Source organism: Cyprinodon tularosa, unplaced genomic scaffold, assembly GCF_016077235.1.
Source record: "Cyprinodon tularosa strain WSP-4 unplaced genomic scaffold, ASM1607723v1 ctg548, whole genome shotgun sequence".
Lineage (NCBI taxonomy): Eukaryota > Metazoa > Chordata > Actinopteri > Cyprinodontiformes > Cyprinodontidae > Cyprinodon > Cyprinodon tularosa.
The window spans coordinates 189,105-205,000 of record NW_024039283.1 but is presented as its reverse complement, the minus strand read 5'-3'; the positions used below and the strand labels follow the sequence as shown (position 1 = coordinate 205,000).

Here is a 15,896-nt window from a genome sequence, read left to right as displayed (position 1 = left end):
CTTTATTTATCGTTTGTATTTTATTTCCTAAAATCATTTGGTGAAATCTGAAATCTACTTCCTAAACGTCACGGAATCAAACCGGGTTTATCTGCTAATTCCAACAATACGGGATGCCGAATGTAAAACTATAGCTAAAAGCTTTTCACTGTCACATTGCAGCTATTTTAGGGCACTTTCTTTCACATTTAATGTCTTCCAGCTTATACCTACATCTAAATGTTCCTATACCTTTACAGAAATCTAAACATGTATTACATCTTAAATGTCTTAAATCTGTTGAAGATATTCCAACTAACCATCTCTGCTTAAAAGCTCAACACATGACCACATCCTCACCTAATTAACATATTTGCTGGAATATCAACGTAAGAAATACAGAATCAGCAACAAAAACCTCTAAATACATTTCAAACTACAAACAATCTAGTAAATCTAATAAAGTTGCTGTATTCTAGGTCTGCAACGAACAATTATTTTGCAAACCGCTTTTTTCAATTAATCAATTAATAATCAGATAAATTAGATTTTTTTAGATTTTTTAGAGAGGGGGAACCAGGAGGGTCCAGAGGCTGTCGGCAGGCTGAGGGCTTGGCGGAGGCAGAGCTTGGTTTGAGTGTTTGCAGATCACAGATTTGAGTTTCCCTTTCAGATTCTTCAGAGAGTGGACAGGCAGGTCTTTGACAGGTTAGATTCTCCAGGGTTCTTCAGAGATCAGTCTGACAGATTTCCAACAGAGAAACTCTTCAAGGTTTCAGGTTTCAGGCAGGTTCAACCTGGGAAGCAGAGAGGACAAAACAGATTAGGTTCAGGTTCAGGTTTTCTGGGAGTCAGAGATTCAGACAAGCAGGTTGGCTCAGGCTTGCTAACCATAACTGGCAAAACACTCTGGCGCCGGAGTGATGTCCTCTGCCTCCTTAAATACTGGTCTCCTGATGAGCAAACGAGCCGCAGGTGGTGCAGTCAGCTCCAGGAGACCTAGAACGCCCTCTGGTGGAGAAAAGTGGACAGACCTCCAGATCCCAACAACAAAAACATTTTTATATTTAATATTTACCATTTTGGTATAATTCCTGCTCTAAGTGGGTTGCTCTGTCAGCTAAAGGCATGTTTTAGAATCTCTATACTCCAGTCAACAATGAATTAGTTGACGGTTATTTGAATAATCAATTAATCCGATTAATTGTCTCAGCCCTACTGTATTCAATAATAATTCAACTTAAAGACAATTAGCAGAGGACACACAGTGGATGAGGCTGAGTTTGAATCAAATGCAGGGATCTGTTTTAGTCCAGCAATTGAAAAAAATAACTAACATTATGTCAAATATTATTAATAGATTCCTCTTATCAAACCGGAGGGGGTCAGTTGAAGCTAAACTTTGACTGCAGGCCCAGTTTTCTGCTGAATCTGACCATCTATCGGCGCTTTGAGGGAGGCAGGAGCTCAGAGCAGCGCTCACAGAAAAAAACAACAGTTGCTTTTTAAAAAAAATGGTTCAAAGTTTGGTCTAAAAATATAGTAACAAAACTAATAAGTTGGCAGCAGTTTGTAATCTGGGTCCTTCAATCGACCAAAATAACATCCCGCCATCTGTAACGCAAAAATCAGCATGTATAAAAATTAACTTAATGTTAAAGTGTGATGCAAACTTTTTAAATCGTCCATAAGAAGTTAAAAAGTATTAAAATCAATGTATCTATTACTGTTTTTGATTGAGGAAGGTCCTGAATGGTTTCAAACAGAAAGTGTACTTCCCTTCTTTGTGTGACGATAATATCAAACCCTTATTAAGGGTTTGTTAAACGTTAAAATGCTCAGTCACGGAGCTAGACGGCTTTTTTTTTCACTCCTTCAATCTTTGTAGAACGAAACGCTTTTTATTTTTAGATGATTTCTCTAGTGAGTCGTTGACGTCATCTAATTGTCGTTGGATGACTGTGTTCCTACCCAATCTGTGCCAGTAGAATGATCAATACCATCACCTAATTTCCTCACCTGCAACCACAAATACATCCGGGTCACCATCGATTTGACTTTTTATGAAAAAAGGACCAAAATCATTGATTTCAATCGCTAATTATAAAAATCCTATCAACTATATTGTGTAAAACATGTAAAACGAGACAGATGGACCCAGTGTTCAAGGCCAGTCAGACAATGGAGAGGGGGGCGGGGCACCGCCCAATCACTGACACTCCGGAGGGAGAAACAAAGGTAAGTGACCACCATCATCCGACAGGAGATGATTATCCGAGTGAGTCACTTACCTGGTTTAACAGTTCAGTCCATCCAAAGTGTCCCCGATGCAGCAACCCCATTGAGAGGCAGGAATCCGTTCCGGGTCAGTTCAGAACTGGACAGTTCCAAGATCCAGGGTTCCAGGAATCCTCGGAGCGTTTAGGCAGGTTCAGAGTTCTATGAGTCCAGCATCAAACTCAGACAGACACGCTCAGATGGAGACAGGAAGGCTCAGTGGTAGAAAGGAACATAGACAAGACATGGAACCAGAATAGATGCCGAACTTTAAACTGGTCTAAACCTTGGAGGCAGGCTTACGGGAATTAAAACTGACCTCCCCTGCGTTCTGAGCCAAAACCCTGAGGGCTCAGCGGAGAAGAGCCGGGAAACGACCAGGAGACAAACCCAAAACACTCTAAACCGGAGGTCTTCAACAGGGGGTCCGTGACCCCTAGGGGGTCCTCGGAGGTACTGCATGGGGGTCACGAAAGTTTTGGTTAATTAGACTTCTTTTTTTCCACTAATAGAAATGTCTTTAAATCCACATTAACATGAATTCATCACTCTGTAGTAAACAGATAAATGGGGCAGAAGATGTCTTTCACATATCAATGCCAGTGGCGGTTCTAGACCAAATGTATAAGGGGGCCAGGAGGGGGCCAGCGTGTTTTCATGGGGGCACAGAAAAGCATTAAATAAAAAACAGGGCAAGGGATTCAAATATATTAAGAGAGCTGCATGAAATGAAATTTCTATTCAATTAGGTTTAATTATTAAAATTCGATTTCTTGTTAGATCAATAGACATTCATAAGTTTGAAATTTTACATATTTTCGACTTAATTTGAGCTAAAATTACGGGTTTTTTTTTTTTCAAAAAATCTGAATTAGAACTCGAGAAAAATTGATAAATTCTGCAATAAAAATTAGAGTAATTTGTTTTGAAAATAACATTTAACAGATGAAAACTGGGATGCTATCTCAACACCACTGAAGCCATAACTTTATTGTTTTTAAATAATTACTAAAACAGAACTTGTATAGAAAAAAAAGATAGAAAAAAAATAGAAAATAGAAAAATAGATCCCAAGGGCCTATCAGTAATCATGTCTGCTCCAGCGCATATCATCATTAGAGTTTCTTTGAATATTATGTCTTCAGTACAGGGGCCATAACAGGGGCCAGGAGATGATCTACAGGGGCACTGGCCCTCGTTGGCCCCTGTCTAGAACCGCCCATGATCAATGCACACATTTAGCAACACACAGGAGCTCTTTCAAGCTGGGCACCGTTTCAGTCACAACACCTGTCCCATCAACCAGGAATCAGAAATACTTTAATAATCCCGGGGAGGGATTACTTTAGTTACATTACTCCATCTGTAATAGAATGACTGTAGGACCAGTTTGACCCACTGGCCTCAGTTTGAACCCACTGGCCTCAAACATGAAAGGAAACAAACATGAAAAACATTTAAAAAAAAACTAAGAATACTAACAAATAAACTAAGTAAAACACAAATAATGATTTGGCCCAGATAGCTGGAATGAACCTTATATATAGCAGAGGAAGCAGGTGAATAAGATGAATGATAATTAGAGAGCGGGGAGGGAACGGCAGGTGAATGAAGCTAACGGGGCTGCGGGAGAATAACGCATATTTATTGTGATTTAGATTTGTTTATAAGATGTCGGAGAAGCAACACAATAAAAAGAATTTAAACTCATTTATTCTCTCAGCAAAATCCCTATTAATATTTAACAAGATATAGTTTAGAATGCTTTAATAGTTTAAGGACAGAAATGGTTACTTTGGGTACCAAATTTGCAATATTTAATCATAACCAGGATGAATTTCTGGTTGAACGTGTGTAAATGTACAGACTGGGTAATGATATGCAGTAAGGAATGACTCTGAGACGTCTCTCTCACGGCCTGGCAGCATAGTTTCCATGCTTATTTTGGTTTATCTGACTCATCTATGAGAGCAAATAAAAAGCAATTTACCCGACAGGCAGACCTAAACTTAGCTGATTTCTATAAAGTAGAACATTTGCAGTGAAAAGGCCGCTTCACACTAGTTAACGTTAGATAATGTGCAATACTAACAAAGGTAATGAAGGCAAAGCTATAGTTTTAGCTTTTAGATGTGAAACTGATCTATTTTAGAATGAAATTTCTTACATTAAATAAGGAAGATTGAAGATCCACCCCTCTAATATGGTTTTACAAATATTTATATGGTCTCCATGTTTTGTCTTAATATAAAACGTGAAACAGCAACATTTAATCCTGGCAGCTCTATCTATATTTATTTAATCTAAGTGCAGAGAGGTTATTTACTAAAAATACTTGTCAGGAATGTTTTCCTCGGCTCATCTTAGACGCTTTAGTTTATGCTTTGAATCAGGGTCTGCTTTATTTCCTCCCCCTTCAAAGCTAAACTTTATGGGACACAGAGACGTCATGTTGTTTAACGCTGCAGAATATTAAAAGTCCTGTTGGGGATGCATGGTGTAATGATGCAATGTTTGTGTAGGGAGACGGTGTTGGAGTGGTGATACTGCAGTTGTGATGGTAGTCAGGGGCCGATTTACCATTAGGCAATACGAGGAATAAAACTGTATAGATGTACAGTTAATTCAACGATTTCTTATTTGTGTATAATTATGTTTTTCGCTAAAATGTAGGGATGCACGATATTGGGATTTTGGCCGATATCCGATATGCCGATATTTTAAAACTCATGTAGCCGATAACCGATATCGATACCGATGTTAAAGCTGGACAAAAATAAGTAGTCATTGAAAATAGCAGTTTTGTTATCCATTTCTGACACTTTGAAAAATAATATACTCAAATATATTTTCATATGCTGATATCAAATTGATTTTTAAAAACGCGGTATCGATCTATTTTACTTTCAAAATCTCGTGAAATTTCATCGTTCTGTTACAAACTCTCGTGATATTTCGCAAATTCTTGTGAGATTTTGTTAGTAAAATAGATCGATACCGCGTCAATATATCAACATATAAAAATATGGCAAAATTTCGTGAATTTTCGGGGGATTTCTTAGCATAACGATGACATATAGCAATATTTCATTAGTAAAAGAGATTGATATGGTGTTAGTAGTATTTTTTTATTTTTTTTAGACTTTAGAAACTCAGAAGCTGATCAAATATCGGGTTAAATATCGGTGGGGTGGCCGATGTCCGATATTCAGTTTTAAGGCCGATACCGATAGGGGGCCAATTATATCGTGCATCCATAATAAAATGCCATCAGAACGCTGATGATATTAAGTGTGTCTCAGCCCCCCCCCCTTCAGTGTCCACCACATTGGATCAGTCCATTTGCTGCACATGTTTCGAAAGGTCCAAACAGACAGCAGCAAACCATTTGAAAACAAACCATGCAAAGAGCAGTGTTGCCAACTTAGCGCTTTAGTCGCTATATTTAGCCACTTTTCAGACCCCTCTAGCACTTTGATTTCTAAAAAGCTCCTAGCGCCAAATCTAGAGACTTTTTTCTGCTGCTGGAGACTTTGGAGACAACATCTAAAAGCAGCGAACTCTGCTCTCCAGAGCGAGTAGATTGGTAACCCCGCCTCCTGCTCTCCTCTATCTTGTCTGCTGTCATGATTCATGCAAAAAATCTTTCATTCCTTTAGAGACAGCATGAAAAGTCAGCTGAGTACAAAACATAGAGAGGAAAACAAGAAGAAAAGGGACAAGAAGAGAGGGACACAACCTAGAACAGATAATGGATGTCTATTCTATTAACATTTCTCTATCTGGAGAATGGGGCTGTTTTTTTTGGTGTATTATTTTGTGGTTATGTTGTGTCTCTAGTGGTTTGGTTTTTGCATTGTCTCACATTTGGAGTAAAGGTGAATCTTTGTGACATAATGTTTGAGTAGCGACTTGGTGTTTGTGTAGCAATACTTTGTTTATGTTGTTAAGTGGTATTTGTGCACTAATATTGGTTGTAGTAAAGTGTGTTGATATAATGATACAGTGTGCGTGTCGCGACTTGAGATTTGTGTAATAACGCAGTTTAATAGTAGTGATGTGGTTGTAGTGACCTGGTGTGGGTGGGGTGATGATGCGGGTGTGGATACATTGACACATGTTGGAGTAGATCCGCACCTTAAAGGTTTTTCAGCCATACAATAAAAGGTTTAAAGCCTAATTCTCTGAGCAATAAAACCCTCCCAGAATGAATGAGGTAGTTAGAAAGTTTACTCAGGGACTATTAACTTTACGTGCATCACAGTTCCCCTGCAGAGCTTTTTAATCACCTTCAGATGCATCACAACACGTTCATTTAGCCTCGTCGGGCTTCAGCTGTTTCAGGGAAATGTTTTTAACATTCTTTTTTGAGGATTGCCCCCGGAAATTCTCCCAACGTGTGTCCGTTTGGATTTGGCTGAAGCTGCTGGTGAGGTATGGGGGTTATGTCAGATAAAGTTAGTTTACGTCGACTGTTTGACTTTGATGTTTACAATAAACAGATAAACGATGATATGTGGTGTTTCTGTCTCCAGCTTCTTCAGCTGCTGCCGTGACGGTGTCCGATGAGACGGAGCGAACCATGAGAGCTTCATGGACTCCAGCTCCAGGAGATGTGGTCAACTACCGTCTAAAGTACGTTCCTACTGATGGAGGCAAGGAGGTGGTCCTGAAGATCCCAGGAAGGACCACCTCTACCATCCTGAAGCGCCTGCAGCCTTTAACCTCCTACAGCATCACTGTTCTGCCCATCTACAAGCGCGGGGAAGGAAAACCAAGGCAAGGAGTAGGAACGACACGTACGTTGGTCCATGATTCAACCTGCACAGAGACATATTCATATGAGACACTTTAGAGACATAGCCACTTGAGACTCTATAAAGATATGTCCATCTCAGACACTGTAGAGACATGGACACACGAGACTATAAAGATATGTCCATCTCAGACACTTTAGAGACATAGCCACTTGAGACTCTATACAGATATGTCCATCTCAGACACTGTAGAGACATGTCACTGTAGAGCAATAGCCATATGAGACTCTATAAAGACATCTCCATCTTAAAAACTGTAGAAACTTGGACACATAAGACTCTATAAAGATATGTCCATCTCAGACACTGTTGGGACATCTTAGTGTAGAGACATGGCCATATGAGACTGAAAAAGCGAAGGCAAAAGTGAATAACCCAGACCTTTTGTTCCCTGTAGACAAGATATGTCCATATCAGACACTGTAGAGACATGGCCACATGAGACTCTATAAAGATATGTCCATCTCAGTTATTGTAGACATGGACACACGAGATTATAAAGATTTGTCCATCTCAGACACTGTAGAGACATGCCATATGAGACTCTATAAAGACATGTCCATCTTAAAAACTGTAGAAACATGGACACATAAGACTCTTAAAAGATATGTCCATCTCAGACAACACAGAGACATGGCCACATGAGACTATAAAGATATGTCCATATCAGACACTGTGGAGACATGGCCATATGAGACTATAAAGATATGTCCATCTCAGACACTGTAGAGACATAACCACATGAGACTCTATAAAGATATGTCCATCTCAGTTATTGTAGACATGGACACACGAGACTATAAAGATATGTCCATCTCAGACACTGTAGAGACATGGCCACATTAGACTCTATAAAGATATGTCCATCTTAAAAACTGTAGAAACATGGACACAAAAAACTCCTAAAAGATATGTCCATCTCAGACACTGTAGAGACATGGCCACACGAGACTCTATAAAGATATGTCCATCTCAGTTATTGTAGACATGGACACACGAGACTATAAAGATATGTCCATCTCAGACACTGTAGAGACATGGCCACATTAGACTCTATAAAGATATGTCCATCTTAAAAACTGTAGAAACATGGACACAAAAGACTCCTAAAAGATATGTCCATCTCAGACACTGTGGAGACATGGCCACACGAGACTCTATAAAGATATGTCCATCTCAGTTATTGTAGACATGGACACACGAGACTATAAAGATATGTCCATCTCAGACACTGTAGAGACATGCCATATGAGACTCTATAAAGACATGTCCATCTTAAAAACTGTAGAAACATGGACACATAAGACTCTTAAAAGATATGTCCATCTCAGACAACACAGAGACATGGCCACATGAGACTATAAAGATATGTCCATATCAGACACTGTGGAGACATGGCCATATGAGACTATAAAGATATGTCCATCTCAGACACTGTAGAGACATAACCACATGAGACTCTATAAAGATATGTCCATCTCAGTTATTGTAGACATGGACACACGAGACTATAAAGATATGTCCATCTCAGACACTGTAGAGACATGGCCACATTAGACTCTATAAAGATATGTCCATCTTAAAAACTGTAGAAACATGGACACAAAAAACTCCTAAAAGATATGTCCATCTCAGACACTGTGGAGACATGGCCACACGAGACTCTATAAAGATATGTCCATCTCAGTTATTGTAGACATGGACACACGAGACTATAAAGATATGTCCATCTCAGACACTGTAGAGACATGGCCACATTAGACTCTATAAAGATATGTCCATCTCAGTTATTGTAGACATGGACACACGAGACTATAAAGATATGTCCATCTCAGACACTGTAGAGACATGCCATATGAGACTCTATAAAGACATGTCCATCTTAAAAACTGTAGAAACATGGACACATAAGACTCTTAAAAGATATGTCCATCTCAGACAACACAGAGACATGGCCACATGAGACTATAAAGATACAGTATGTCCATATCAGACACTGTGGAGAGATGGCCATACGAGACTATAAAGATATGTCCATCTCAGACACTGTAGAGACATAACCAGATGAGACTCTATAAAGATATGTCCATCTCAGTTATTGTAGACATGGACACACGAGACTATAAAGATATGTCCATCTCAGACACTGTAGAGACATGGCCACATTAGACTCTATAAAGATATGTCCATCTTAAAAACTGTAGAAACATGGACACAAAAAACTCCTAAAAGATATGTCCATCTCAGACACTGTAGAGACATGGCCACACGAGACTCTATAAAGATATGTCCATCTCAGTTATTGTAGACATGGACACACGAGACTATAAAGATATGTCCATCTCAGACACTGTAGAGACATGGCCACATTAGACTCTATAAAGACATGTCCATCTCAGTTATTGTAGACATGGACACACGAGACTATAAAGATATGTCCATCTCAGACACTGTAGAGACATGGCCACATTAGACTCCATAAAGATATGTCCATCTTAAAAACTGTAGAAACATGGACACAAAAGACTCCTAAAAGATATGTCCATCTCAGACACTGTGGAGACATGGCCACACGAGACTCTATAAAGATATGTCCATCTCAGTTATTGTAGACATGGACACACGAGACTATAAAGATATGTCCATCTCAGACACTGTAGAGACATGGCCACATTAGACTCTATAAAGATATGTCCATCTTAAAAACTGTAGAAACATGGACACAAAAAACTCCTAAAAGATATGTCCATCTCAGACACTGTAGAGACATGGCCACACGAGACTCTATAAAGATATGTCCATCTCAGTTATTGTAGACATGGACACACGAGACTATAAAGATATGTCCATCTCAGACACTGTAGAGACATGGCCACATTAGACTCTATAAAGATATGTCCATCTCAGTTATTGTAGACATGGACACACGAGACTATAAAGATATGTCCATCTCAGACACTGTAGAGACATGGCCACATTAGACTCCATAAAGATATGTCCATCTTAAAAACTGTAGAAACATGGACACAAAAGACTCCTAAAAGATATGTCCATCTCAGACACTGTGGAGACATGGCCACACGAGACTCTATAAAGATATGTCCATCTCAGTTATTGTAGACATGGACACACGAGACTATAAAGATATGTCCATCTCAGACACTGTAGAGACATGCCATATGAGACTCTATAAAGACATGTCCATCTTAAAAACTGTAGAAACATGGACACATAAGACTCTTAAAAGATATGTCCATCTCAGACAACACAGAGACATGGCCACATGAGACTATAAAGATATGTCCATATCAGACACTGTGGAGACATGGCCATATGAGACTATAAAGATATGTCCATCTCAGACACTGTAGAGACATAACCACATGAGACTCTATAAAGATATGTCCAGCTCAGTTATTGTAGACATGGACACACGAGACTATAAAGATATGTCCATCTCAGACACTGTAGAGACATGGCCACATTAGACTCTATAAAGATATGTCCATCTTAAAAACTGTAGAAACATGGACACAAAAAACTCCTAAAAGATATGTCCATCTCAGACACTGTAGAGACATGGCCACACGAGACTCTATAAAGATATGTCCATCTCAGTTATTGTAGACATGAGACTATAAAGATATGTCCATCTCAGACACTGTAGAGACATGGCCACATTAGACTCTATAAAGATATGTCCATCTTAAAAACTGTAGAAACATGGACACAAAAGACTCCTAAAAGATATGTCCATCTCAGACACTGTGGAGACATGGCCACAGGAGACTCTATAAAGATATGTCCATCTCAGTTATTGTAGACATGGACACACGAGACTATAAAGATATGTCCATCTCAGACACTGTAGAGACATGCCATATGAGACTCTATAAAGACATGTCCATCTTAAAAACTGTAGAAACATGGACACATAAGACTCTTAAAAGATATGTCCATCTCAGACAACATAGAGACATGGCCACATGAGACTATAAAGATATGTCCATCTCAGACACTGTAGAGACATGGCCACATTAGACTCTATAAAGATACAGGTGCTGGTCATAAAATTAGAATATCATGAAAAAGTAGATTGATTTCAGTAATTCCATTTAAAAAGTGAAACTTGTATATTATATTCATACATTACATACAAACTCATATATTTCAGATGTTTATTTTGTTTAATTTTGATGATTACAAATGACAACAAATGAAAATCTCAAATTCATCATATCAGAAAATTAGAATATTGTGAAAAGGTTCAAAATTGATGGCCCCTGGTGCCACACTCTAATCAGCTAATTAACTCAAACCACCTGCAAAAGCCTTTAAATGGTCTTTCAGTCTAGTTCTATAGGCTACACAATCATGGGGAAGACTGCTGACTTGACAGTTGTCCAAAAGACGACCATCGACACCTTGCACAAGGAGGGCAAGACACAAAAGGTAATCGCTAAAGAGGCTGGCTATTCACAGAGCTCAGTGTCCAAGCACATTAATAGAGAGGCGAAGGGAAGGAAAAGATGTGGTCGAAAAAAGTGTACAAGCAAGAGAGATAACCGCACCCTGGAGAGGATTGTGAAACAAAACCCATTCAAAAATGTGGGGGAGATTCACAAAGAGTGGACTGCAGCTGGAGTGAGTGCTTCAAGAACCACCACACACAGACGTATGAAAGACATGGGTTTCTGCTGTCGCATTCCTTGTGTCAAGCCACTCTTGAACCACAGACAGCGTCAGAAGCGTCTAAAGAGAAACAGGACTGGACTGCTGGTGAGTGGTCCAAAGTCATGTTCTCTGATGAAAGTAAATTTTGCATTTCCTTTGGAAATCAAGGTCCCAGAGTCTGGAGGAAAAGAAGAGAGGCACTTCATCCACGTTGCTTGAAGTCCAGTGTAAAGTTTCCACAGTCAGTGATGGTTTGGGGTGCCATGTCATCTGCTGGTGTTGGTCCATTGTGTTTTCTGAGGTCCAGGGTCAACGCAGCCACATACCAGGAAGTTTTAGAGCACTTCATGCTTCCTGCAGCTGACCAACTTTTTGGAGATGCAGATTTCATTTTCCAACAGGACTTGGCACCTGCACACAGTGCCAAAGCTACCAGTACCTGGTTGAAGGACCATGGTATCCCTGTTCTTAATTGGCCAGCAAACTCTCCTGACCTTAACCCCATAGAAAATCTATGGGGTATTGTGAAGAAGAAGATGCAATACACCAGACCCAACAATTCAGAAGAGCTAAAAGCCACTATTAGAGCAACCTGGGCTATCATAACACCTGAGCAGTGCCACAGACTGATCGACTCCATGCCACGCCGCATTGCTGCAGTAATACAGGCCAAAGGAGGCCCAACTAAATACTGAGTGCTGTACATGCTCATACTTTTCATGTTCATACTTTTCAGTTGGCCAACATTTCTATAAATCCTTTGTTTTTATTGGTCTTCAGTAATATTCTAATTTTCTGATATGATGAATTTGAGATTTTCATTTGTTGTCATTTGTAATCATCAAAATTAAACAAAATAAACATCTGAGATATATGAGTTTGTATGTAATGTATGAATATAATATACAAGTTTCACTTTTTAAATGGAATTACTGAAATCAATCTACTTTTTCATGATATTCTAATTTTATGACCAGCACCTGTATGTCCATCTTAAAAACTGTAGAAACATGGACACAAAAAACTCCTAAGAGATATGTCCATCTCAGACACTGTAGAGACATGGCCACACGAGACTCTATAAAGATATGTCCATCTCAGTTATTGTAGACATGGACACACGAGACTATAAAAATATGTCCATCTCAGACACTGTAGAGACATGGCCACATTAGACTCTATAAAGATATGTCCATCTCAGTTATTGTAGACATGGACACACGAGACTATAAAGATATGTCCATCTCAGACACTGTAGAGACATGGCCACATTAGACTCTATAAAGATATGTCCATCTTAAAAACTGTAGAAACATGGACACAAAAGACTCCTAAAAGATATGTCCATCTCAGACACTGTGGAGACATGGCCACACGAGACTCTATAAAGATATGTCCATCTCAGTTATTGTAGACATGGACACACGAGACTATAAAGATATGTCCATCTCAGACACTGTAGAGACATGCCATATGAGACTCTATAAAGACATGTCCATCTTAAAAACTGTAGAAACATGGACACATAAGACTCTTAAAAGATATGTCCATCTCAGACAACATAGAGACATGGCCACATGAGACTCTATAAAGATATGTCCATCTTAAAAACTGTAGAAACATGGACACAAAAAACTCCTAAAAGATATGTCCATCTCAGACACTGTAGAGACATGGCCACACGAGACTCTATAAAGATATGTCCATCTCAGTTATTGTAGACATGGACACACGAGACTATAAAGATATGTCCATCTCAGACACTGTAGAGACATGGCCACATTAGACTCTATAAAGATATGTCCATCTCAGTTATTGTAGACATGGACACACGAGACTATAAAGATATGTCCATCTCAGACACTGTAGAGGCATGCCATATGAGACTCTATAAAGACATGTCCATCTTAAAAACTGTAGAAACATGGACACATAAGACTCTTAAAAGATATGTCCATCTCAGACAACATAGAGACATGGCCACATGAGACTATAAAGATATGTCCATATCAGACACTGTAGAGACATGGCCACATGAGACTCTATAAAGATATGTCCATCTCAGACAACATAGAGACATGGCCATATGAGACTATAAAGATATGTCCATCTTAAAAACTGTAGAAACATGGACACAAAAGACTCCTAAAAGATATGTCCATCTCAGACACTGTGGAGACATGGCCACATGAGACTCTATAAAGATATGTCCTTATCAGACACTGTGGAGACATGGCCACATGAGACTCTATAAAGATATGTCCTTATCAGACACTGTGGAGACATGGCCACACGAGACACTATAAAGATGAGTCCATCTCAGACACCGTAGAGACATGTCACTGTAGAGACATGTCACTGTAGAGACATGGCCATATGAGACTGAAAATGCGAAGGCAAAAGTGAATAACCCAGACCTTCTGTTCAATGTAGACTAGATATGTCCATCTTAGGCACTGTAGAGACATGGCCACATGAGACGCTATAAAGTTATGTCCATCTCAGACACAGTATACTAAAGAAACATGCCTATCTAAGACACTGTAGAGACATGGACACCAGATCAAACAACAGCAGACCTTCCTTAATGCCACCAAACATGTCTTAGTCAGCCAGGCTATTGGAGCCCAGGTTTTTCACTAATCCACTCTGAGTTCAAGGACTATTGTCTAACAACAACTGGTTTGAATGATCGTCACACCTCTACCAGCAGTTTTCCTCTGGATTGGTTTGTCCTTAGGTTTTTTTCTCTTTTCTTTCACTGTAGTGTCTATTTACAAGGCTCCAAGAAACCTGAAGACCTCAGATCCAACCAAGACCAGTTTTAGAGTCTCCTGGGATCATGCCCCTGGGAATGTTAGGGGCTATAAAGTGACCTTTCACCCTACAGAGAATGATGTGGACCTGGAGGAGCTCCTAGTCGGTCCATATGATAACACAGTGGTTCTGGAGGAGCTCAGGTGAGTTGCTAAACGCTTAAGCTCTGAGGATTTTATTTGTACACCCTTTACCACCACATCCTCATCTAGATCCCTCAACTTCTGCTTGGCAGAAGGAGCAGAGTTCATTTAGACTTGATGGTTCCCTGAGGAAGACCCAGTTCCTAATCATCAGCTTTGAAAGGAACCAGTTTGGAAGAGTGTTTAGGATCATTTAGACCTACCTTTAAACAGCCCCAGGGCACCATGGCACCGCCACCGTGCTTATTTTTCTTCGCCTTGTTTGATCTTCATCTCGTGTGGCCATCAAGACCTTCTCCGAAACACTTGATTTGTCCAAGTGGGCTGCAGATTTCAGGCAAACATGAGGGTTTGACAGCTTCTTTCTTGGTCAGCAATCTCTCAGTCCACGGTGAGGTTGAACCAGTCTCACCGTGGACGGCTACGGGGGGGAAGTTGATAGAATGCCGCCTACATTGGAATTCCAAATGTCTTCTGGAGCAATGTTCAACATATTCTCATTATCAGTTCGTATGAAACCGTACGAAAAGTTATGCACAGTATTTCGTACGTTTTGGATGTTTTTCCCCGAAAAAACAGATCAGTGCGCATGCGCTGGCAGACAGACGAAAAAAGCAGATCCGCGGACGGACGTAAAAATGGGAAAAACAGTGCAATAATCACTTCTTGATGTCTCTGACTACGTTGCTTGCTGTTTTGTATCTTAGGTTTAGGGTTAGGGTTCTATGTTATTGAAGGATAACGCAAGGATATCGCAAGACGTAAAAATACGACGAAAAAAACGTAAGAAATTACTGTGCATAACTTTTCGTACGATTTCGTACGAACTGATAATGAAAATACACTGCAATGTTTGATGGTCAGACGAGACAAAGGTCAGCTAGAAAGATGTTTTTATGAGTTTGGGATGGGCTTTCAAATTTACTCTAACAGTATGATGGTGGCAGAATTATTCTGTGGGCTGCTGTTCAGCTTCGCCTTAAATGACCAGTAAGATTTTTCTGATTTTCCGGCAGGGCAGGAACAAAGTACTCTGTTGCTGTTTTTGGGATGTTTGACGGAGGCATCAGCTCTCCTCTTGCCGGGGAGGAGAAGACGACACTAACGGACGAACTTCCCGAACCTCCGCCTCCGGATCTCTCTGGTAAAAACAGATTGATCTCACCTCTTACCGCTTCTTTTGAGCACT

The 15,896-nt window shown here is 39.8% G+C and overlaps 1 protein-coding gene across 3 annotated transcripts in view; it reads left to right on the top strand.

The window, feature by feature from the left end:
* The window catches only part of col12a1b (collagen, type XII, alpha 1b), a 188,772-nt gene that overhangs the window by 49,374 nt on the left and 123,502 nt on the right, over positions 1 to 15,896 (top strand). For all 3 annotated transcript variants that reach the window (XR_005282461.1, XR_005282460.1, XM_038304931.1), the window contains exons 13-15: positions 6,792 to 7,055; positions 14,515 to 14,707; positions 15,724 to 15,851. Coding sequence is in view for 1 of the 3 variants with exons in the window: in XM_038304931.1 (XP_038160859.1) it covers positions 6,792 to 7,055; positions 14,515 to 14,707; positions 15,724 to 15,851 (585 nt within the window). In the remaining 2 variants the exon portion in view is untranslated. The remainder of the gene's footprint in view (positions 1 to 6,791; positions 7,056 to 14,514; positions 14,708 to 15,723; positions 15,852 to 15,896) is intronic.